This window comes from Podarcis cretensis (genome assembly GCF_951804945.1).
Source record: "Podarcis cretensis genome assembly, chromosome: 7".
Classification (NCBI taxonomy): Eukaryota; Metazoa; Chordata; class Lepidosauria; order Squamata; family Lacertidae; genus Podarcis; species Podarcis cretensis.
In genome coordinates, this window is record NC_137176.1 from 55412555 (window position 1) to 55436687 (window position 24133).

Consider the following 24133-nt stretch of genomic DNA (forward strand, 5'->3'; position numbering starts at 1 on the left):
CTGAGAGCTGTCCAAGGCCATGCAGTGCACGCAACTGAATCAGGCTATGTACGCATTAGTGGCTTAAAACGTAGTGAAGGTATTTCCCCTCCTGCTGTGATTCAAGCCACATTTGCCCCTTGCTGTACACATCAGAGATGGGTAAGAGGGTGTCTTTACCCAATGCGTATTATCCTGTTTGGTTTTCCCCCATGCACCCTCCCCCCCGAACACCTCTCCACAAAGCTGACATTTGCACATGTGCAACAGATGCCTCAAATGTACATAACTGGGTGACCCCTGCAAAGTGGATGTTGCTTGTTTTCCGGCTGAAGCAAAGCTGCTTTGATGAAAAATGCAATACACAGCACTTCTCAAGAACCTACAGAACCGATAACCAATATAGATTGTGGCTAAACTGGGGTGGCACATCTCGTTTCGCCACTTGAGGCAAAATGGGAAGCGCTGCCTTGCCCTGCTGTTGCCACTTCTCTGCCCACCTTGTCACCTCTGCTGCTGGCTTTCATCTTGAATAAGATCTTGCTGAAATCCCACACAATCTATCTTGCTGATCTTGGCTCTGCTTCTGTGGTGGGGGAAAGGCACCTATAGGGCAGCTGCCTTGGGTACCTTCCTCCTGAGGTACCTGCCTCAGTATGCCTAAGGGCAGAGCCAGCTCTGGGTTGACCTCATGTGTATGTGGCTTCAAAAACTAGCAATGGGAGTACACTGGCTGCAAAATAAATGGTGATGTGTATACAGCCACAGAGCTGATCCTGCGTAGTAACTGTTATGTGTTTGGAAGGTGTCAGTTGAATGGTACCCTGGGTCCCTTTCCAGTTCACTGGATCATGTGTCTGTGGGGGTAGAATGTTTAAGAGCAAGCTTGCCAAACTAGTTCCTTTGTCAAGGCAATGGCTTAAATACCACAATTTAGCATAACCAAAGTTGCTCCATGCCACAGAAGGGACAGAAGGGTCTCACCCCCACTGTCTCACCTAGCTGCTATGTAGAACAATAGGCTAGTGTGTGTGACAGTCAGTTGGGTCCGGAATGCTAGAAGGTGCTAGTATAACATGTGCTGGGCTTTAGGGGCTCCCCTGGAAACCTAAAGGAGAAGCAAGATCTTTTGGGGTGTCATTGCTGCCAGCCTCTCCATTCTCCATATGCTCAGGTGGTATATGTGTGTAAATAAAACCGTATCTCCAAAAGACACCACCATCTCCATTGGCCCTAAGGAAGCGGAACCCTGGGGAAGCCCCAGAACCCCCTGCATTTCTCCTGGCTCTGAGACTGGGGTGGTGTAACGCAGCACTGGAGCATGTGGCTAGAGTATTGATCTCCAGAGGCCTTCCTTATGCAATCAAGGTTTCTATTCCCCATTTCACTAGAGGGGGCTAAAGGCCGGAAGGCCCTGATTTGCCCAGGACCACGCGAGCCAGACTTGGGCAGGCTTCTTGGGGGGAGACTAGGCCCCGATGGAGGCTCGTTTCCGAGGTTGGCGACGGCGAAGAGCTGGGACCAGAGTCCACTTGGCTTGGCTATTTTTATCCCCTCGCGCACCGGGTTGCTTCGGTCAGAAGAATTACTCCCCACCCACAAGGAAGGCGCGCAGCTGCTTGCCTGGGGTTGACCGAGCTCGGAGCCGCGGGCCGAGTCCCCTCCCCTCCGCGCCGGGGGGCCGGCTGCCCTCAAGAGCCCCGGCTGCCAGCGCGAGAAAGAGCGAGCCAGTTCTCCCGCTCTCGGAGCGCGTGTGTCCGCACTGCCGCTGCCCTTGGAGCGCCTCGTCGTCGTGCCGACGGGACCCGCCTTTCGGTTTCCAAGAAAGATTCCCCCCCCCCTCCTCGCCGGCCGGCCACCTTCCCGACCTGCTATGCAAATTTCCCGGGACCAGGAAGTGAGCGGCGAAGCCTCAGCCCCCGACAGGCTGCGAAAGCCGCCCAAGTTCCTCTCTGCGAGGGAGCAGGACGGGCGCTTGGCGGGAGGCGGCGGCTGGCTGGTTCCCCTCGGGCGCGCTCTCAGTTCCCCTGTGGCCGAGAAAAGGGCGCGGCTGCCGGCGAGGCGCTCCCGCCGGGCTCGGGCTCTATCCGGGCCATTGGGCTGAAGCAGCGAGCGTGGACTTCCCAAGCTCGGGACCCCGCGGAAAGTAAGTGGGCTCCCCTCACCCTCTCGGCAAAGCCCCGGTTGGGTGGCGGGAAGGAGCGGCTGGAAGGTGGCTTGGCTTCCAAAGGACGAAGCCTGGCAATTTGAACTCCTCCCGCCGCTTCCGAAGCATTTATGCCGCTTCCCCGCCGCGCTTCGGGCTAATAGCGTCTGTGGTGTTGCTGCTGCTGCTGCTGCTGCTTTTAGCCACGTAGCAAAGTCCTGTTGCCCTGCAGAGAGAAAGCTGAATCTTCGCTGGTTGGTTCCTCATAATTTCCTCCATGAGGTAGATGCCCCCCGTCTAAAGATCTGTGGGTTGCTTTAGTGCAAGGCTGCGGCGTGCCTACTCAAGAGTAAGCCCCATTGAGTTCAGTGGAACTTACTCGCAGGTAAGCGTGCATAGGGTTGCAGGCGACACTGCTGTCGCCCAGGGCAGGAGCACCTGGGCTCGTGCTTGGCCAAACCGGTGCGAACTGTGGTGCAGCTCTTCGCCTTGCATTTTGCCAGCCAAACATCACTTTCGCACACGCAAAGAGCACGGTCCTTTCTTTGGAGGGGGAAGAAAGGCTGCGCGAGATAAGTCCCGAACAAGGGGAAAGAAGGCGTGGCCACAGATTTTTAGATCGATTACAGGAGTATTTCTCTATTATGAAGTGGCGCGGGGGGTGGAGATCAATGAATAGAGAGCATTGCGGGAGATTGGGATTCCTATCAACCGTGAAGTTTCCTAGGGCGAGGGCTTTGATAAATCCCTTTCTCTCAGCTGCAGCCTTTTGGGCTTTTGTATCATTTTTAGATAACCACCTTGCATAATTCAGCTGCGGTAATACACCAAGGGAGCTTTTATTTTTCACCAATAAGCCCTGAAATCTGATAAATGCTCCTTCCCTCTGTGCGCTCTCTTTTATTAAAATGAAAATTATTAAAGTCCTGTATTGTGAACCATACGCGGAGCACATTTTGTAAAAAGAGGAAGTGTGGCACTAATTGGACAGTGCGCGCGCCTGACCCCTAGAGGAACTTCTATCTGGACCCCAGATTAAAACATGTTACAGTAGTTTAGTTAAAAGGAAGTAGCGTTATTTTCGCAGTGGCTCGCTTTTCCTTTAGCCTGCAGAAAGGGGCGTTTATCCGGCCTATTCTCTCATGTGGTGCTGATGAATTCTTAAGGTCATCTGACTGGTTGTTTTAGTCCTTTGTAAGTACCGCTCACATTTTCCTGCCTTCTTGTTACGATCGGAATTTGTTTGCTTAAGAAAAAAAACTTTGGGAACTGATCTGATATTGATGCATTATAATCTATTGTTCCCCACAAGCACTCTGATGACTTTTCTTTTTTGTTAAGCTCTGTTAAGTAATCAAAAGGTTTAGTAAAAGTAAAGCTTGCAATGAATCACCACAAGTGCTAGTGTTTTGTTTTGTTACCATTCATGATTAATTTGTCGGATTTAGAAATCTGGGCAGAACTAAAGTTAACAATTACATAAAAAGGAATCCTAAAGCAAACAGATATAATGCTGGATAAATTAAAGTTTTCATTTGTTTTATTCTAAGCTTCCCCAATTGGTATTTCACAAAGTTGTTTTTTTCTCCAAAACCAGAACAGCTGCAAAAATGGCTTCCTGTCTTCTTAGGCACGCAAAAGGGAACCAACCAAATATATATATGTATTAAGCACTGGTGCCTTGGGAAGCAAAGGCAGGAAACTAAAGTGTTTGCTTTGTTTGTTTACCCCAGAGTAGAGAGCATTGTGATATTAAAGTCAATCAGTAATCAGGTCTACACATACTTAGCTGCAACAATGCTACATCATAGGTATCCACAAACTGTTCTCTGAATAGTAAGTAGTCTAGCCCTTGGCTATATAAATGCAATGACTATTGTACAATTTGGGAGTCACATCTAGGAAATGTATTTGCAGAATGATCTGAAATAAATGTTGAAGGCAGTGCAGGCTGGTCTATTAGGGCAAATGGGACTCTGTCTTACCAACCACCCTCAGCCAGGCCTTACCTACCTACTTTCTTAGTTATAATCAGCTTCTTTCTCCTTAGTCTCAGTTTTCCTCCTATAAAACTCAGCAGGGAAGGAAGCAGGATGATGAGAAAACTAGAATGAGTTGCCTCTGCCTACCATTCTCCTGCCTCACCAGTCACAGGAGGCATCAAGCCACTACTGGTTGAAGGAGAGTCGTGACAAAATGGGGACTCTGTACACACACTCCATAGAAGACAGAATGATAAAGTGGACACAAAGATTGTGCCAAAAGTTCAAGCAGCATCTTGTGCTGTAGCTCCCCACGGGGTGCCCTCCATGCTACAGTGGCTGTTGTAGTACAGTGGTACCTCAGGTTACATACGCTTCAGGTTACATATGCTTCAGGTTACAGACTCCGCTAACCCAGAAATAGTGCTTCAGGTTAAGAACTTTGCTTCAGGATGAGAACAGAAATCATGCTCCGGCGGCACGGCAGCAGCAGGAGGCCCCATTAGTTAAAGTGATGCTTCAGGTTAAGAACAGTTTCAGGTTAAGAACGGATCTCCGCAACAAATTAAGTACTTAACCTGAGGTACCACTGTATGCTGGTTTGAAGTAAAGTACTGAAGAAGAAATAGATCACTGCTTTTGATAAAGTTTTGAATCATGCAGAGTTAATTTAAGGAAGGGATGGCAAATGTATATTGCTTTTGTTGGACACAGAGTGGAAAGTTAGTTTTATTCACATTTTAATAAAGAAAGGCTTTGCATATTCATAGCTGGTAGTGACCACATACTTCACCAGAAGAACAGACATTGTCAAAAGGTTTTCCGCTCCAGAAGGGAGAATGTACTTACTCTTGACATAAAATGACATACTCTTTTGTGGCATCGCAGAAGTGTATCAAAATATATAGATCTGCTTATTTTTCACCTATGTCAAAATTAATTGCTTTCTTTTTTCCATGGCAGTTTTTGTGAGACAAATAATGACTAGCAGCACACTGTGCTTTAGAAGAGCGATTCTTTCAGTCAGCAAAGAGTTAAGAGGTTATGCATAATGGACTTCTAAATAGAAAGTGAGTGTGCTTCCTCAAAATAAAAGTCTATGCTTGTTTAAAGGGTTGCATGTAGAACTAGAGGAATGAACATGGGCTCTAGTTACCTTTGCAAGTGAAATAATTCCTCAGGGGCTTCTGCCAGTGAACTTTTGGCTTCGAACTGGCTTTAATTACTCAGCTGTACTGCAGTGACTTCCCTTTTTTGTATTTCTGTGGACATTTTTTGTTTCCAAATTTCAAATGATTGACACTTGAGAGGTTTCCGTGCAGCCGTGGTTTGTACAGTCACAACTAAGGTGATTTCATCATGCTTGGAAAGAAACCCCAAGACAAGACAAGGCATCTTACAGTACTTTAAACCAGGAATTGAGAACCTGTGGTCCTTGGGACCTGATTGAACTACAGTTCCCATAATCCCTGACCATGGATTTGCCATGCTGGCTGGGACTAATAACAGTTGGAGTCTTAACAACATCTGACTGTCTACTATTTAATGCATGGCTGCACTGTTGAGTCAACTTATTTTTCAAAAGAACTTTAAGCTATCATACATGGGGGCTACTGTTGGCTCATGGGACTTGATACAAAAGAAGTTTCCATGCTTTTAATAGCTGTGTAGCAGCTTTTAATAATATTTATATATAACACAGGTATAGCCAACATGGTGACCTCCATTTGTTGGACTCCAACTCCCATCATCCCTAGCCACTGGCCATGCTGGCTGGAGCTGATGGGAATTGGAGTCCAATATCACATGGAGGCTATATCTGATACAATGTGTAATATATAATTCCAGTATTTCATTATGAGCAGGAAAACGAGAGTACCCCTAAACATTTTTTTTAGAACAAAAGCACTGTAAAATTCTATATATTGAGGTACCTGCCAAAGTGACAACTTCTATACATCTTGCCTGTCTTCCTTTCTATCTGTTTACCCAGGCAGCTGTTTACCATTTGTGTACTTGCCATGCTCTAGTATTTTGAGACTGCAATATTACACCTACTGAAGTGGAAGTAAACCCCACTGAACTCAATGTGTCTTACTTCTGAGTAGACATGTAGCAGATGGCACTTCTAATACAATTCCACAGAGTGGCTGAGGCAACCCAGCCAGATGTGTGGGGTATAAATAAAGTATTATTATAAAGTATTATTATTATTTTATTCTACTGCTTCAAACATCTGGTCAGTTGTTGTACTATCATCTGGTAGAGTGCATGTTCTGTTGAAGGGACTGTTCCTCTACCCGGTTGCTAAAGATGGTGCCACAGTTCCTTTTGTTGAGGTTTCATTATTTCATGCAGGAAGTCTGTTTTTTAAAAATAATTTCTTTCAGCTACATTGGGATTAGAAGGCTGAATAATTTTGAGGGAGTGCTATGAGCTCCCTGTTCTCCAGTAGTTTCTCTTCCCCCTCCGCAGGGGATCGTTTCCCCAAAAAAAGACAAATGCAAAGAAAAAACACAAACACTTCTCTGCTTTTCCAAGGCAGGGGTGAGGTGGGGAAAGTCTAGATCAGAATCAATAGAATTAATAATGAAATATATTGAATTCGCAACATGCAGTTCCAAAAATACCATAAATGCCATTTAATTAAAGCTTACAGTAGCAAACTGCACAGGTGTTTTTTTAAATATATATACCGGTATATATAAAATCACAGATCCGGTTCTTGACTCCTCTTTCTTTCCTTACTTTCTTTCTTCACTTTTCAGTGGTGATTGTTTTAGTTTGGGAGAGTGAAGGAAACTACGTAGCTAGAGCTACATGCGTGCTTATGAGCTGATCCCAACTCTGATGATAACATGATATTATACATGCACTTCTATTTTCATTCACAGGATGTCTGTCCTGCCTTTCTCCAGATAGTCTCAAAACAGCTTGCATTGCAAAGAACTAAAATACAATAACCAACACACATGAAACAGCACATAAAAATAGATAAAATGTAGTCGGCAATTAAAAGCCCTAATAGAGACAGCACTAAAGGCGATTAAAAGGATCTCTGATCCATAGAAATTTATTAAATGTACAAGGGAACAGAATGAGCTTTGCTTGGTGCCTAAAAGCTAACAAGCAAGAGATGTAGCTTAAACCTTCCCACTGGAGTCGATGGAGATCCCGAAATGAAAGCTTCCCTGCACATCACCTTCTATATCTCTCCATCCTCCTCTCCCCTGGGATTTCATGTCAGCTAAACATTTTCTATTAAGCTACCACTTCACATAGTGGTAGTGGTACCACCCCATGCTGGCCGATGTGACTAGAATCCCTATATTTGACCACTAGTGGATAAAGTGGGGGGAGGATGCTATGTTGTAGGCCTGGCCCCCCAGAGAGGCTCTATGAGAGTTCATTCTCTGGTCTGCTCCTGTGACTGTGATTATGGTATTGTTCTCTAGTTTGGGAGGCCTGGTTTCAACTCCAAGCTTGTTTCCAGTAGGTTCCCCAAAAAGTAGGTTTTGCATTGTGGAGGCCAAAATTTAATCTCCATAGGGTACATATTGAGCCCAAACCTCTTATTACCCATTGCTTACCTTTCTCTCCTGCCTCCAGCAACCTTGTTGCTGAAGACTTCATTCTTGTACAAATGGCTTCCTTCCCTTTACTTTACAAAAAGCTAGTTCTCCTCCCACAGGCACCCGGCATGTTCTATTTAGTACAGTGGTGCCCCGCAAGACGAATGCCTCGCAAGACGAAAAACCCGCTAGACGAAAGGGTTTTCCGTTTTTCGAGGCGCTTCGCAAGACAAATTTCCCTATGGGCTTGCAAGTTTTTTCCCTCCCCCCCCCTTTTTCTAAGCCGCTAATAGCCGCTAAGCCGCTAATAGGGATGCTTCGCAAGACGAAAAAACCACTAGGCGAATAGACTCGCAGAACGGATTATTTTCGTCTTGCGAGGCACCACTGTATTGTTAGCGTTTACTGTGTGGAATCACTGGCACCAAAACAGGAATTGAACCCTTTTCCTGAGAAGCTTCTGGGTTCTACCTGTATATGCCTTCTGCTTGCTGGGGCCTCTGGTGGAGGAAGCTGAGTTTTCTGTTCCTGGTTGGGTGGCAACTTAGAAATACTAGCTAACAGAAATAGATCTCAACACAGCAGAGACGCAGTGGCGTAGTGTGGGTTGTCAGCACCCGGGGCAAGGCAAGTAATTTGCGCCCCCTAACCCGTGGATTTGCGCCCCCTAACCCGTGGATTTGCGCCCCCTAACCCGTGGATTTGTGCCCCCTAACCCGTGGATTTGCGCCCCCTAACCCTAACCCCCAGATGTTGTGCCCGGCCGGCCTCCCCTGCACCCCCCCACGCTACGCCACTGCAGAGACGGCTATAACCAGGTGACCTTTGTGCCTGCTCAGTCCAGGTGCTGTTGTAGGTCAACTTTGAGGATTCTGAGAAAGAGAACCTATCCAGTTGACGCCGACACAAAACGCTACATGTACACTGTAAAGAAATATAAATTTTAACACCACCCCTCCTCCTCCCCGCATTCTTCTTGACCTTATACTTGACCTTATACTGTACTCTTACACTAATGTCTCATAATAAATGTAACTGATCTATAGAAAACCTGAACTGTACAACCTGAAAAATGAGACAAGGCATGTACTTTTGAAAACCAAGAAAATCTTTAATAAAAAAAATATTATTATTTAGGATTCTGCTTTCCCTTCTTAATGTTCTTTATCTTTAAACTTGATCCTTCACATAGACGGCTGTGTTTTTTGCCAGCCCTTCCGATAAAGGGTTGTCACTTGTAAAAAAAGGACACACACTCACCTTTATTTCTGGGAGCATAGTTGTGCACTGTGTGTGAGATGGGTGTGCTGCTATGGTGCTTCTGTTATCACCATGTGCTGTTGACTGGTGGCATGCATGCATAGCTAATGTGCAGACGTCCTCAGCATGCAATGTTTTTAACAAGCTGCTGTCTTGCGGGGGTGTTGTTAGTTTTTGTTTCCACAGGTTTTGAGTTGTTTGTTCTGACGCTCTAAGTTTGTACAACACTCTTCCCCACTCCCCACCACCCCCACGTAATGTATTGATATGATAGCTTGCACACTGGAAAAAGCAAATTGGTGGCCATCAACTGCCAGTGTGCAATATTCATGGAAAGTGGGAAGAGGGAAGGCAGGCATCATAAAGATGCTGTGTGCTACTGCCAGACCTGTGTTTCTTTACCAACAATGAAATGCAAGGGTGGGGAACCTGTGGTTCTCCTGATGTTCTGGATTATCACTTGCATCATTCCTGACCATTGGCTTTTGTGTCTGGGGCTTATGGAATTGGAGTCCAAACATCCAGTGGGACCCAGATTAGGTAGGGAAGGCTGATGTAGAGCAATGGAAGGGACTTTCTCAAAAGATGGTGGGCTTTCCTTCATTGGAAATCTTAAAGCAGAAGTTGGCTGGTGATCTGGCATGGATGCTTTAACTGAGATTCTTTCATTGCAGGGGATTGAACTTGATGACCCTTGGGGTCCCTTCCAACTCTATGATTCTGTGAATGGTGTTCTGAGCAGCTTTGTCAATGTATGCTAGCTATTACCAGTTTATTCTTTAAAATAGCCTGCAGCCAGGCTGGACTCCATCCTCCAGTTGTAGTTCAAAACATTTGGAGGGCACCAGGATGAACATAGGAAGTGGCTGCTGGATCAGGCCAATGGCCCATCTGGTCCAGCAACCTGTTCTCAGTGGCCAACCAGATGCCTGTGGGGACTTGAAAGTAGGAGACCTGGGCACAAGAACACTCTCCCTTTCTGTGGTATCCAGAACCTGGTATTCAGAAGCGTCTGACAGTGGAGGTAGAACACACCTGATATAGCTAATAGTCATTGAAAAAGACTGCTCTCAAGTTTTAGAGTCTAAAATAGGGTTGGGGAATCGGGTATTACCAAATTCTTATTTTCCCAGTGCTATTTTTCTAGAAAAAGCCATTCCGGGACTCACCTTGTTCTCTTATAATGGCAGTGGCACTCACCTGAGAGATGCTGGAACGGAATTTTGGCTGAAAAAAAGCCCTGACCCTAGCCATTGTGGCTCAAATTTGAGGTGCGGGTGGGGCAGGGCTTGTAAGCTACCACATATCAACTCAAGGGAGGTGACTTCAATCCTGTTTTTTTCAGGGATTGGTTGCTTGATGAAATTATCCAAGAGGGATTCAGTTGTGCAGCTGATCCAGCACTAGCTCATAGCCAGTGACTCAAGCCTGCCTTCTGCAGGGATCAACTGTGGGGAACTCATTTGTGCAGCTGAGTCAACCATGTCCAAACTGGGACCCATGCTGGGCTAAATTTGGTCTGCAGACTGGAGGTTTCCCACCCCTTTAGAATATTCTAAAAGAAAAGTGAAAGATACTATGATACATAGGGTGCTAAGGTGTGTGTGTGTTCACACAGTAGCTCTGTTACTCTAGTAAAGCTTTGATAACTTTCATAATGTACATCTCTGGTGATCTGAAGATTTAATGTATTAGTATGTTATGTTTTTGTAAATGTCAAATCTGTGACAGTAGTTAAAAATGCTACTTCATGGGTGTAGCCAGGGGGTGCAGGCAGCGGGGCAGCTCCCCCCCCATCAAGTAAATAAATAAAAATACTTAACTGACTAATTGAATTACAGATAACTTGGTTCTGCCCCCCCAAAAACAAAAAGCCTGCCCCCCTTAAAATAACCTTTATGTTTTAGGCTGTTTATTGTATGCACTTCACATCCATCAATCCTGCTCTTACGTAGATATCCCATTCAGAATTCTCTGGTGAATCATCTGCTACCAGGCAAATATCTCGGCTTCCCCCACCTCCAATGATAGGGCTCAAAGCGTGACTCCAAACCACCTGACTCCACTACCTGTTCCAGGGATGGGGAATCTGTGGCTTCCACATGGGAACTGAAGTTTGTTAAGCATTCTGGTTTTGCCTGCAGAGTCTGGATTCAGAAAATCTCTCCCAGACTACCACTACACCCAAGTCCCTCTGGTTCTATGCAACTTAGACAACATTTTAAAAGAGAGTAAATGTTGAGCTTGGAAAGCCCTCTGAGTTAAATAAGAGGTGTGTAGACTTCTTGTCTGTGTAGAATAAAACATATGGAAGGTGTGCATTGATTGGATCTTCTGAATGGAATCTACGTTCACATGTAACTTTTGGGCATGCAGTTTCTCATACTTATGAACCTATAGCTTTGTAGAGATACAGAAGGTAGCACATCAGTGTTTTCTTAGTACATAAGAATCTTATACTGGGTAGGAGCTTCAGTTGAACACAAGTCTTCTCTGCCTTGGGCTTACTGTACCTCTATTATGCCATTTCCCCCCATGCTTGGTACCCAGTATATGTATTTTTAAATTGAGATATTGGCAATTGAACCTAAACATTTCTAGTTTTGAGCTATAGTTCCTCCTGTGTGACCATTAATCCCATAAGAATTTAAGAAGAGCTCTGCAGGATCACACCCAAAGCCCATCTGTTCCATCATCCTGTGCCTCATAGAGACTTACCACATTTTATCCATACCATCCATAATTATGTTTACCTGTACCACATCCCTTTTTACTGTGCTCCCCCACCAAAAAATAAAAAGCCCAAAACATTGAGGATGAATGCGTAGGATGACTTGCCCCAGCCCCCTGATCATTTGGGTTGCCTTTTTATTCACGTATTCTAGTTCTACATTATCCAGAGTTGTCATTCGTATTCCACTTGTAGTCACACTACATGTTTATGGAAAGGCCTTGGGCAGTTTTGTTTTTCATCCTTTTCATAATGGTACCTAACATGGAATTAGCCCTGCCCCCCCCCCCCCAATGAAGCTCAGTCTGCCTTTGAGAAGTTTCTTGTTCAATCTATATCAGCCCTTGACAAGATTGTATTGTTTTCTTCCTGCCTTCTCTTAGTCTCTGAGATTTATTACGGAGTGCAGACATGCGGATGTCATGTCATGTTTCCCATAACAATGTTATGTTGTTGCATTTTGCTAAAACATTTGTTTTAGAGAAATGCAACAATAAATTGTTGCCATTGAATAGAGTTTAGCAATATATTGGGGCTAGAAGAATACATTTTCTTTGGAATCTCCAGCCATCTCTGATAACTGCAGGTTACAAGAGATGCCTTTTTGCCAAGTCTCTTCCACCTCAGACTTTCTGTTTAAGTGATTTATTTGCAAAATGAAGGTGGGAAGCATAGGTTGAGAGATGCTGGAGATTTAGATGAGGAGCAAAAGTTCTTGCCATGAACAGGAAGGAGGAAGTGAAGAAATCTATATTTGGAGCTCAACCAAGCTGATGGATGCAGAATTGGCAAAGCAATATAGTCCAGCCCTCCCACAAGGTCTGAGGGACAGTGGACCGGCCCCCTGCTGAAAAAGTTTGCTGACCCCTGCTCTATTTCATTGTTGAATGTCCCAGAAAGTTGTCCCCATGGACATTGACTGTTTATTGCAACGCTCAACTATAGATAGACAGGAAGTAGCTAACAGTTTCCACAGGCGTATCTAGTACTGCCCCAGACAGACATGTGAATCTCCTACGATGCTACTTACTTTCATCTTGCGTACCTCCAATGTACATTGGTTGCCTATAGTTGAACTTAGAAGCACATAAACCTCTTTGGCTCTCATCTGGCTTGATGTGTGATGCTAGTGAGCAAAGGGTTTAGAAAACGGTAGAAACTGAATGAACAATATTTATTAAAATATTTGTATACCACTGTGTGAGGGCAGCCACATGCTCCTCAGCCAAGCAGGTTAAAGAAAAGGAGGGAGTAACAAGCTGTATCGGCGCCTGGCCCCCTCCATCATTTGATTAATGCACTTTTATCTACATCTGACTCAGGTCAAGTGTTGAAGGCAGGATGGAAGAGAAGTGTGGGGAACAACCAACTGCTGGGATGTAATGGGTGGGACAGACATGTGAATGACAGACTCCATCATGTCTAGTTGTGACTTCCATTTAATGAATAATGAACAGTCTCATGAGCAGCCTCTTGCCCCATTGCCTGCTGCCTCTTTTTTCCTTCCTGTTGCTCCCATGCACACACCCAGCACATGCAGTTGTTTCATCTGTGTCTTTTGCTGCATTTGCAGATTCCAGTCTTTAGCAACTTTCACTTCACTCCTGCATAAGTACAAGAACAGAAAGTAGACTATGATATTCAAAGGCCTCCCCCTTTCTTTGTCTGCAATAAGCAGCTCACAAGAAATATTTCTGGGAAGAGTGGGAAAGCATCTACAAAAACATGAACAACTAAGTAAGCAGGCACCTCTCTTAACCCAGGCTTCCCACCTATAAGGCTACCTGAGAAGAATTCAACAAGGAGCACCAGAGAGTGGCACTTCTCACAGTTGACCACAGGGCTGGCCCAAAACATTTTGGTACCTGAGGCAAACTACAAAATGGTGTCCCCTCTCCCCACCAAGGAATAAGGGGTGAGTAAAGATCTACATCAGGAACAAGGACAGACTGCATTGTGATCTGTGGCCCCTATGGATTCTGCCACCTGAGGCGCTTGCCTCACCTGATGTGTGGACTGGCCCTGGTTGACCAAGTTTATCACTTTTACTCAACTGTCATGCATGCAACACTTGCAAGCCCTTCCCCTCCAAGTGATGGTTTAAAATAGGAAAGCACTAAGAAGAAAAACAAGTTGCCTTATTATTATTAGCATATTACTTACTTTGTTTCACACACTAACTTCCTGACAAAATAAATAACCTGAATGAGAGTGGGTTCTTTCATCAGGCCTGCCTTAGCCTGAACCCTCCAGAGAGAAGGTGTCAGTTTCTTGTCCACCAATAGTTTTCTTCTTAAGCCTTATTTTATTTCCCTTCCCTGAACTACATTGTATAGCACCTATTTGTTGAGCTTTGCTTAGTATTCTGCGAGGATAGGGCCCATTCAGGTGTCTTCTTTATTGTGCATTCATGATGATTTGTGCTCATGATCGTAATGTGGTGATTATAGATGTTCCTGCTTTCAATACTGTTTGCCCCTGCCAGTGTTAGAAACTGAGGTATGAAAGCAAGGAGCTTAAATGGCATATTAAACCTAGGTTATGGGCGTAACAACGGAATGTCTAGGCGCGCTTTTTTTATAACAAGAATACAAAGCTGAAAGTGTATAAACTGCAGTTAAAATATTATGTTCATTTTTCACATGGTCTAGTCCTTCCCCCCCCCCCCCCCGATATTCTTAAGAAGGTCTCTTCTTCAGTCTTCAGAGAGTAGATGGAAGTGGGGGCAGAATAAGGTCCTCCTTTCCTTCCACTCTGCAGTTTTAATCTGAAATCTTTGGCGCAGTACTGTGCCCAGAGTTCATAAACTGCTTGTGCTAATAAAAATGTGCCTACAACAATGGGAGTTTTGAACACTGGCCCCTGCAACCACTTTGAGAAGTCACACTTCTTCATCTCCAAACAGTGCATGCCTCATAGCTTCCTGCTGAAATCCAGTTGCTTTTCTATACCACAAATGTTTCGGGGGGTTGTTTTTGTTCATATTTTGTTGTGGTATAGCACTAAGGTGCCCCTCCAGACAGCAGTAATGTAATATTGAGGAAGCACCTTAGAACACTTAATAAAGCAGAATTATGTGTGGAGCATCTGGTATAAATTCACCCCTAGGGCACTACTGTATTATTACTTCAATGACATATTACAGAATACACTCACAAAAAAACCACTAGGCTGGAGGGGCCCATATGTGCAAAGATAACTTCATACCCCACCCTCACTTGAACACAGAGTACACTGTACTGTATTCCTCCACTGGAAAAAAGAAGCAGAGTGATGACAGATCTGTTGGCTTTAAGAAACGGGCAAATTGAAATTAAGAAGGTACTTAAGTGTACTTTTCACAAGAAACCGGAGGCATTTCTCCTGGGCATGGTCGGCCAATTGGTGTTAAGGAGGGATAAGACTTTTTTTATGTACGCCACTACAGCAGCAAGGATCCTTTTAGCAAAGTATTGGAAGACACAAGAACTACCCACACTGGAAGAATGGCAGACGAAAGTGATTGACTTTATGGGACTGGCAGAAATGACCGGCAGAATCCGCGACCAAGAGAAAGAGACAGTGGAGGAAGATTGGAAGAAGTTTAAAGTATACCTTAAGAACTGTTGTAAAATAGAGCAGTGATAAAATGTCAAGGGGAAGGGAGATGCAGAATTGCAGCAAAAACTGTTTGATGATTTAAGGTAAAATTGAGAATGATAATGAGCTTAAACTTAATTGGCAAAAAGAGTTGTTGAAAAACTGTAAAATAAGGATGCAAAAAGGGTGAGGTATGGGGAAGTCCGAGAAAAGAGGCTTATGAAAATGAGGTTAAGAAATGATATCTTTCTATGTGTTTGTATTTGTTGATGTTTGTATGTTGTTGTTGTTGTTTTGTGTTAAAAATTGGAAAATTAATAAAAATTATTATATATATATAAAAAAAGAAACGGGCAAATTACTCCCCTTGCCCTGGGCTAGGAGATCAGATAAGCTGAAGTGTATTGCTGAGAGGGTCAGTTGGTTACACAGGCAGTTAAGTGGTGCATGCAAGTACACCATGCATTTGTTGCAATCTTTGCTATTGCAACAGGATAATTAGTACTCGCTAACTATGCCTTTAGGGAAGGGAGTCAGTCATAAAGGGAAATGACTCAAAAAATGTGAGTTCTTGAAATAGGGAAGTACACAGCTTTTAGGAGCCTCGGGCCTTTAGAGCCTATTCCCCCACCATCTTCCACCCAGACAAAAAATGTCAGATGCCTTTTCGAGTTGTGAAACTCAAACTACAGTAGTACTATATTAATGGGCTGGTAAAGGACTCCTGTCTGAAATCCTGGAGAACCGTGGCTAGTCACCAGTGGTCTCAGTACCTGGTCCTACGGCTTGACTTGCTATAAGGCAGCTTCTTGTCTTCTTATGAAATGCATGATCAACTTTGGTGATAACATAACCTACAACATAAGCCTGTTCAGTATCTGATGAGAGAATACTTGCCGTGTTGACCTACCACTTTGTGGCTTAGCACAGGAATTATATAATTTAATTATGCATATAGATGTGACAGACTCCTGAAACATCTATTTCTGGATCATGGTTGAAATATTTTTCTTTTTCACTTTCTGTTTCACTTAAAAAAAAAAAAACCAACAGATTCCCCTTTTCACAGAATTTTTCAGTCCAATGATCTGTTTAAAATGAACAGTAAATGACGACCCTTCCTTATTAGTGCAAATTCCAATGTGAAATCATCACACTTATATACTGAGTATTTTTCCATCCTCCACACTTCATTAAGTTGTATTTAATGGCTTCCATCCCCTAAGAAACTACAAGAGAAGAGGAACAGAAATTCTTGATGTTACACATTTACACTTATCTCTGAAACTGAGGATTAGGAAGTGGTCATTTTTACAGTTGCGTACAGATTAGTGAAAGATTCAGTGGGATTTTTGTGATTTTGACAGGATATCTGAAAGACTACTTACTTCCTTATGGGTTGCTTGTAGGCTACATTAATATTCAGAGACTTGCTTTTTAGCTAAATATGTTTGGTTGGTGGGAACATGAGACAGGGCCTTCTCTGCAGCAGTCCCTGGTTACTGATTTCATTAGCCCCATCTCTACTGGTTTTTAGGTGAGCAGTAAAAAAAATATGCATTGTAAGCCCCAAAAGTAATATAAATATATTCTCATTATTAAATAAAAATGTCACTGCCCAGGGTAAGTGACCCTGTACATTGCAAGAAAAAGGGGGATAATTCAACATGGGAATGCCATTGAAAGCATTGTCCTCTGACATCTGTAGTCTTGGTTCTGTTTTTTTTTTTTTTTTTTTTTTAATAAATATTTTTATTAATTTCCAATTTTTAACAGAAACAAAAAACAACAGAGAAAACAAACAAACAAAAAACTCATATTTTCATAACCTTATTTTCATAACCCTCTTTTCTCGGACTTCCCCATACCTTTCCCTTTTTGCATCCTTAATTTAGTACCATTATTCAGCAACCTATCTTACCCAATTAAATAAAAATTTGTCCTCTTTCTCTATTCCACCCTAAATTTTAAACTCAATTATCGCTGCAATTCTACGTCTTCTTTTCCCTCAGCATTTTAACACTCCTCAGTTTTATAATAATTCTTAAGATACATCTTAAATTTCTTCCAATCTTCTTCCACAGTCTCTTTCTCTTGGTCGCGGATTCTGCCGGTCATTTCTGCCAGTCCCATAAAGTCGCTTGGTATTTTCTGTGCTCTGTTTATTCAGTCTTTCTAAAGATTCATTTATCTTCAATAATGCCTGCGTCACTGACTCCATGAATGCACTTATTCCCTTTTCCTGTCCACCTGGGCCTGTTGGCAATAGTCCTGATAAAGAGCCCCTTTTCTTTTGTGCTGCCTTAGCCTTGGATCTTGTTGCTATCTCATCTACAGGGCCGCTCATGTCCCAAGGTCGTTCTCACAGGAACAGGTTTGAATGGAAAAAGCCAGTGACTAACAATCGTGTTGCAACTGTTACTTCCAGCCCTCTAGAGGGAGCTGAGACCTTCAAAACAGCAAAGAAACAATGAATCCAAAAGTCCTCAGAGGGAAAAGTTACTAAAAACTTCTCTCAGCCTTTTAGTTGCAACCATATAATTTTTACAAAGTCTCAATAAATTGTAGCAAGTAAAGTCTCCTCTTTGCAATGTCTTTGACAGCTCCCTGTCAAAATGTATCACTCAGGCAGTCCGTTCCCAAGGATAGAGTCTGCGGTAGATTGTCCTTTAAAAAGTTTCCCTGCAGGTTTCCTTTCTTTTTCACCCCCCCCCCCCCGTTCCTGCTCCCTAGGGGGGAGGACTTAAATCAATGCTGGGGTTGATCCTTTTTTCTAAAATTCCCTTAAAAGATATCAATTGCAGCTTACCAAGTCCGTTGCTTTAGCAGTCATGCAATCTGGGGAAGGCAGACTTCCTTTGTTTACCGTCCCCACTTTCGGCCGAATTTAAAAGAAGTTGAATTTAAAGTCCCGAAAGGGTTGCCAATCCTACTCACGGGAATCTCTTTCAGTCCAAATAACAGGAAGAAGTCAGCGCTCTCCGCTAATGGCGATGCGGCTTCACTCCGCGAGCTGGGTAGCGACTCTCAGCTCAGCGCTCCCCCGATGCTCCTCCGGAGCCTTTAAAAAGGCTCTTTCGCAGTAAAAGGGGGCGCAAACGATGCCCACCGAGTCTCCTTGTTCACAGGCTTCCGCGCCTGTGATTTTAGGGGTCCCCGCTTCGCCGCAGCGGTCAGACCCGAACTCGCGGAGCAGCTCTCTCTCCGGAGAACGGAGAGCGAGCCGCCATTAGCGCCGGCGCCAACCGGAAGTCCTCCTGTAGTCTTGGTTCTGACACACTTGACTCCTACCCATTGACAAAATGGGAATACTTTTTAGTGCAACCAACTAAAATTTCACAAATTAGTGTGTGAGCTTTTTAGTTTATAGAACTCTTCTTCACACGAAAAGGGAGACAAAGCACTCCGTGATGTAGATGCCTCAAAGTCTTCCAGTTGTAAAAGTCTTGAGGGGTGAGCGGAGATGGAAATACATCTTTGAGCTTAATTTGGGGTGGATAATTAATTTTGGTTACTCCATGTGTAGCGTCCTCCTTACAACTTCCAAGTCTTCAGCTTTCTCCCACAGCTGTTTCAGATTTGAAGAATTTCCTCCTTGAATTTCATTGGTAGGGCATTCCATTCACTTTATGCTCATTTATGTAAGAATAAGCAGATTTTGTGAGCAAATAAACTCTGTGCTGGAAACTGGTGCACTCTCACCACAGCCAATCACAAACAACCACACCCTAGAGGTCAACCCCAACCTCTCTCACCACCAAAGGAACACAAGCGAATAATAAAGAGAACCCTGCACAAGTGATGCTGACACAAAACCCCACTCATACAGTAAGCAGAATAGAAACATTGCCACCGGACCCCACCCCCACTCACCATGCCCCCCTCCACCTCTTTCGCCCTTTTCTTCCTAAGGTAACACTAATGTCTCAACAAATGAAACTGATCTGTAGAAAATGTAACTTGAAAAAAGAGACATTGCACATACTTTTGTAGACCAAGAAATCTTTATTTAAAAATATGTTTTTTTTAAAAAAGAAACTGGTGCACTGTTGCTTACCACCAAGTTTTGCCAACTTGGTTCATTCCAGATCAGCATTGGAACATAATTTCTCTGGCAAACTTTGTACCTGGCAGAAATAAATGTTACACAGCAGAAATAACCCTAGCTGTATCATGTCCTCATTTGAGAATTTTAATAGACTTTGCTGCAAAACGGACTAGAAAAATTGTCAGCCAGTGGATAGGAAAGTTCCCCCCCTGTAATTTGTAGATAAACCAGCATGTCAGAGGAAATAGGAAACACTTATTGTGTTAGAGATAAGGCCATTAATAGCTCAGTTTGTATTTATGTCTGAACTGTCCAAGATGAGTCAGCATTTTAGCCTTTTTTTTAAAAAAAAAAATTAAAGCGAAATCCTCCTGGCAGAAGTCTTTCTTTCTAAAATCATTTCTTTGTTTTAAAAACAACATTAAAATATATTGCTTTTCTTTTTCTTGTAAAGGAATACAATCCTATCTTAGGTAAATATGCACTTATCTATATACATTCATACATACAGAGAGAAACTTGGCTCATGGTAAGAATTGTTTAAGCTCAGTTCTTTATCCTCCTCTTTAAATCCAGTTGGTCAAAATCAACAATCTGAAGATATGTACGCCCAATTTCTAGAAGTTGTGCAATACATCTTAGTGTGGGAACGATTTTATGTATTCATTATATCTTGTGCTGCCCTCAAATCTGATATGATGAAGACGACATAGAACATAAGACCAATACTGTACAACGAAACACAAAATTGCATAGTATACTGCAACAAGGTTTTTAAACACTGCTGGTTTAGAAATGCTTTTAAACAAAGAAACAAAGTGGCAGATAAACTTATTAAACAAATGTAAGATTTGTTCATAAACATCAGTTTAAATGGTCCAGCAAATTAAAGCATTCCTTGCCCACTACAACATAGTGAACTTGTTTGGGGCGCAGATTCCAGAACCAGGGAACCTCTGTCAGGAAATCCCCATCCTTTCTAGATAATCGCTGCAGCCCTGATAGAAGAGAGATTGAGAGAAAGGCCTTGGAAGATTTTTGCTGCATAACCTAGACAACATTGATTTTTGCTTAATTCTTATTTATTCCAACAGGAAAATATGGGATGTATAAAATCCAAACGAAAAGACAATCTGCAGGGAGATGTGAAGACTGAACCAGTACGTAAATCTGAACGAACTATTTATGTGAGGGATCCAACGTCCAATAAACAGCAAAGGCCAGTAAGTAGATTAGTTTCAGGGAAGAATTCCCAAGAGTGAGATCACAGCACGACTGGCATAATTTAAATTTTTATTTAAAACTAGGGGCTGCCTCCCTGCTCGCACCATTCGCCAGCCTCCTGCCGTTTTCCCCGCATTAACCCCGCAGAGCTTCCACTTCCCACCCTATGCAAGCTTGCTTTCCACCTTCGCAACCTCATTTCTGAAGCCAATTCCATTCTGCAGCCCCCTATTTTCACCTTCATGCTCATGTCAATGCCTCTCCCCTTCTTTTAGGCATCTCCTGTCGCACACAAAGCACCCCATGGTAACCTCTTATGTCTTCCTCCTCCCACATATTACATCTACATATTGCACCATCTGCCCACTTATGAAACCACCTTTCTGCAAACCCTTTCATGCCCCTGCTTTCATCTATAACCCCATCCTCATGCCTCATACGCCCTTTTTTGCAACTGCCTTTTTCCCTCTCCCCATTCCTTTTCTCAATAATAATAATAATAATAATAATTTATTATTTATACCCCGCCCATCTGGCTGAGTTTCCCCAGCCACTCTGGGCGGCTCCCAATCAGTGTTCAAAACAATACAGCATTACATATTAAAAACTTCCCTGAACAGGGCTGCCTTAAGATGTCTTCTGAATGTCAGATAATTCTTTATCTCTTTGACATCTGATGGGAGGGCGTTCCACAGGTCGGGCGCCACTACCGAGAAGGCCCTCTGCCTGGTTCCCTGTAGCCTCACTTCTCGCAATGAGGGAACCGCCAGAAGGCCCTCGGCGCTGGATCTCAGTCTCCCTTGTACACAAATCATGCCCCTGTCTCCACATTTTCTCCTTTCTATCATATTCTTCAGCCAACTTTGCACACAAACACCATTCTCGCCTACACTCCCCTTTTCCTTGCCTCCTCCTCCTCCCTCTCTTTTTTCAACTGTCCCTTGCTCACAAACCACCATTCCTTCCTTCATCCTCTCTCCTATTCTACAGCCCCCTTTGTGCACACACTCCATGATGGTATATGTTACTGTATCTGTAAGATAACTAGAATCTTAAGAACAAGCCTGTCAGTTAGCTTGTTCAGTTATAGAAAGTTCAGTTCAGTTGATGGATGTTTTAAATATATAGATGTTTGCTTGTTAATAAGATACATATTCTAAATTACTGCAGTTGAATCTGAAACGTAAGGCAACACAGAGTACCAGAAGTATTATACATTGTGTACTATGGAGTATTTGAGGGTTCATCACCCTTTATCTCTCTCAGATGAGGAATGGAAGGAGAGAGACATTGAGTATAGTGAGAAGGGAGTAACACTGAAAGGAAAAATATCTGTTTTAAACAATGGCATAGGTGTGAACAAAGCAGAGATGGAGATACACTGAGGGGTTGTTCTTTAAACAAACAAACAAACAAAGTTTTAATAAAGAAGAATAGCAGAGATGGCTGCAGCACAGAAACTAACACCCAAAACTGCTTTGAGACCCTCTCCCCCTTGCTGTATGCCATAGGGAGCCAGTGTGGTCCCTTCCAGTTGTTTTGGAATTTAGCTGCCATCAATCCCAGCCAGCATGATGAATGGACAGGGATGATGGGAGCTGTAACCCAGTAGCCTCACTTGAGTGCCATGCTGCCTACTCCTTTTTAAAGAAAGTCGCAAAAATGATTGAACAACGTATCTTAAATGCTTCCAAGGCATCACTATTTCAAAGGCACATTGTGCTTTATGAGCCCAGGGAACTTGTGTCTATAAATGAAGCTCTGTGTCTGTTAAGAAGATTTTGTGCACACCCATAATCACATGGAGAAATACTAAAACATACAAGTATGAGTGCTACATTTTTCTGAAATAGCAGGAACATTTTTTCCCAGTTGCCAGAGGCACAGGACTCTTATGTGACTGGATCTATATGCATCTTGCTTCACGGTAAACTGAATCTGAATGATGGAGTTACAACCATAGATCCACTGACATTAACAGAGGATTTTTCTTCTTGACAGGCCTGGAGTCAGTGCATGGTATCTTTAGGCAGCTATTGGAGCCCCACTTCCATGGCTGGACTCACTGTTGACACCTGCCCTGGTCTCCTCCTTAAAAAAATAATTAAATAAAAGTAGGTAGCTGTGTTGGTCTGATGCAGTCAAAATAAAAATAGAAAAATAAAAAATTGTGTAGTAGCACCTTATAGACCAACTAATTTATTTAAATAAAAGTGTCAGTGCTCTCCAGTGAACACTGGGCAGCTTATCTGAGGACCTTGTCCCTTTAAATTTCCCACTATCCTCCAGAATGATGGTACATCAGGGTCATTTTAGGAAATTTAAACAGTGCTTCCCCCTGACCCAAGTGCCAGGTTCTTATTGGAGCACTACTGCAGCCCTCTGCTAGGTAAGCCCACAGCATCACTGACCTAGCAGAAGGCCCATCAGAGGTTTCTCCCACTTTTTGTAGACTATTGGAAAATTAACTAGCAATTTTCTATCTTAAATTTATGAAGAGGGTTGTTTTTAAAAGTAAAAGCAGTTTTGTGTCCTTTTGTGCAGCTGTTTTGTTTTTTGCTTTTTTAAAAAAAACCCTCTCAAGCATTTATTAAGCATCAGCATACTTTCAAAACACAGTGGTACCTTGAGTTACAAATGCCTCAGGTTACAAACTCGGCTAACCTGGAAGAGTTACCTTGAGTTGAGAACTTTGCCCCAGGATGAAAGCACGCCTCTAGTTAAGAACAGTTTCAGGTTAAGAACGGACCTCAGGAATGAATTAAGTTCGTAACTAGAGGTACCACTGTATTCAGTTTTTGTTCCATGCTTGCAACAAGTCTTTTTCAACAGTTAATGGTCTAACTGCTGCTAGGTTGCCCAAAGGCTGGTTTCAGACAATCTAGAATCCTGTGAGCAGCTGTCTGCAAGGGAGTCCCATTCAGCACAGTGGAACTTGATTCTAAGCACAAATAGGATCAGGCTGCAAGTCACCCCTTTCAAGAAGCAACTCTGGTTTAAGCATATTAATAAAGCACTTGTCCCTTGATAAACATAGAGCAGTTTCCCAATTAGCTGTATTTCAGAGCATGTGCCTCTTCTCCTGTAAGCTGCAAAGGTGTTGACTGCCGAAGGCATGTAAACCGTTACACTTTGTCTTCTAAGAATCTCAGTGTAGATGCTATAAATTATATCTAAAAGCTGCCAGAGATAACAGAGTGAGTCATCATTAAAAAAATGGTATAGTTATGTTTTAAACATGTTCTAATTTTATAAGTGTGCATTTATATAAATATGATAGTGTTATAAAACATTTTTTAAACTCTTCTTCTTGTTGTTTTTCAAGGCAACTGATGATATCCTTCTGCCAGGTCAGAGGTTTATAGAAGGTATGTTTCTAAAAGGCAGTTGGTTATTACTACAAGTTGCTGTTTTGATAGACTTGAAAAATGAGTAAGAATATCTTGCTTGAATTTCTGTATTAGCAAAGGAAAAGGAACATCAGGACCTTGTGGTAGCCTTGTATCCTTATGATGGCATTCATGAAGATGACCTGTCCTTCAAAAAAGGAGAAAAAATGAAAATTCTGGAGGAGTAAGTATCGAAATAGTCACCGCTCTGTTTGTTGCTCCT

General features: G+C 43.1%; 1 protein-coding gene across 7 annotated transcripts in view; it reads left to right on the top strand.

Annotated features, from left to right (window-relative positions):
* Positions 1-1835: 1835 nt before the first annotated feature.
* The window catches only part of LYN (LYN proto-oncogene, Src family tyrosine kinase), a 44820-nt gene continuing 22522 nt past the window's right edge, over positions 1836-24133 (top strand). The window contains exons 1-4 of one of the 7 annotated variants that reach the window (XM_079984623.1): positions 1836-2125; positions 20392-20520; positions 23847-23889; positions 23989-24094. In XM_079984623.1, the coding sequence (XP_079840749.1) occupies positions 20398-20520; positions 23847-23889; positions 23989-24094 (272 nt within the window). In that variant the 5' untranslated portion in view covers positions 1836-2125; positions 20392-20397. Of the gene's footprint in view, positions 2126-3221; positions 3320-20391; positions 20521-23846; positions 23890-23985; positions 24095-24133 lie in introns of those variants that run through there. The other 6 variants (XM_079984626.1, XM_079984624.1, XM_079984621.1 and 3 more) reach the window with 6 other exon arrangements.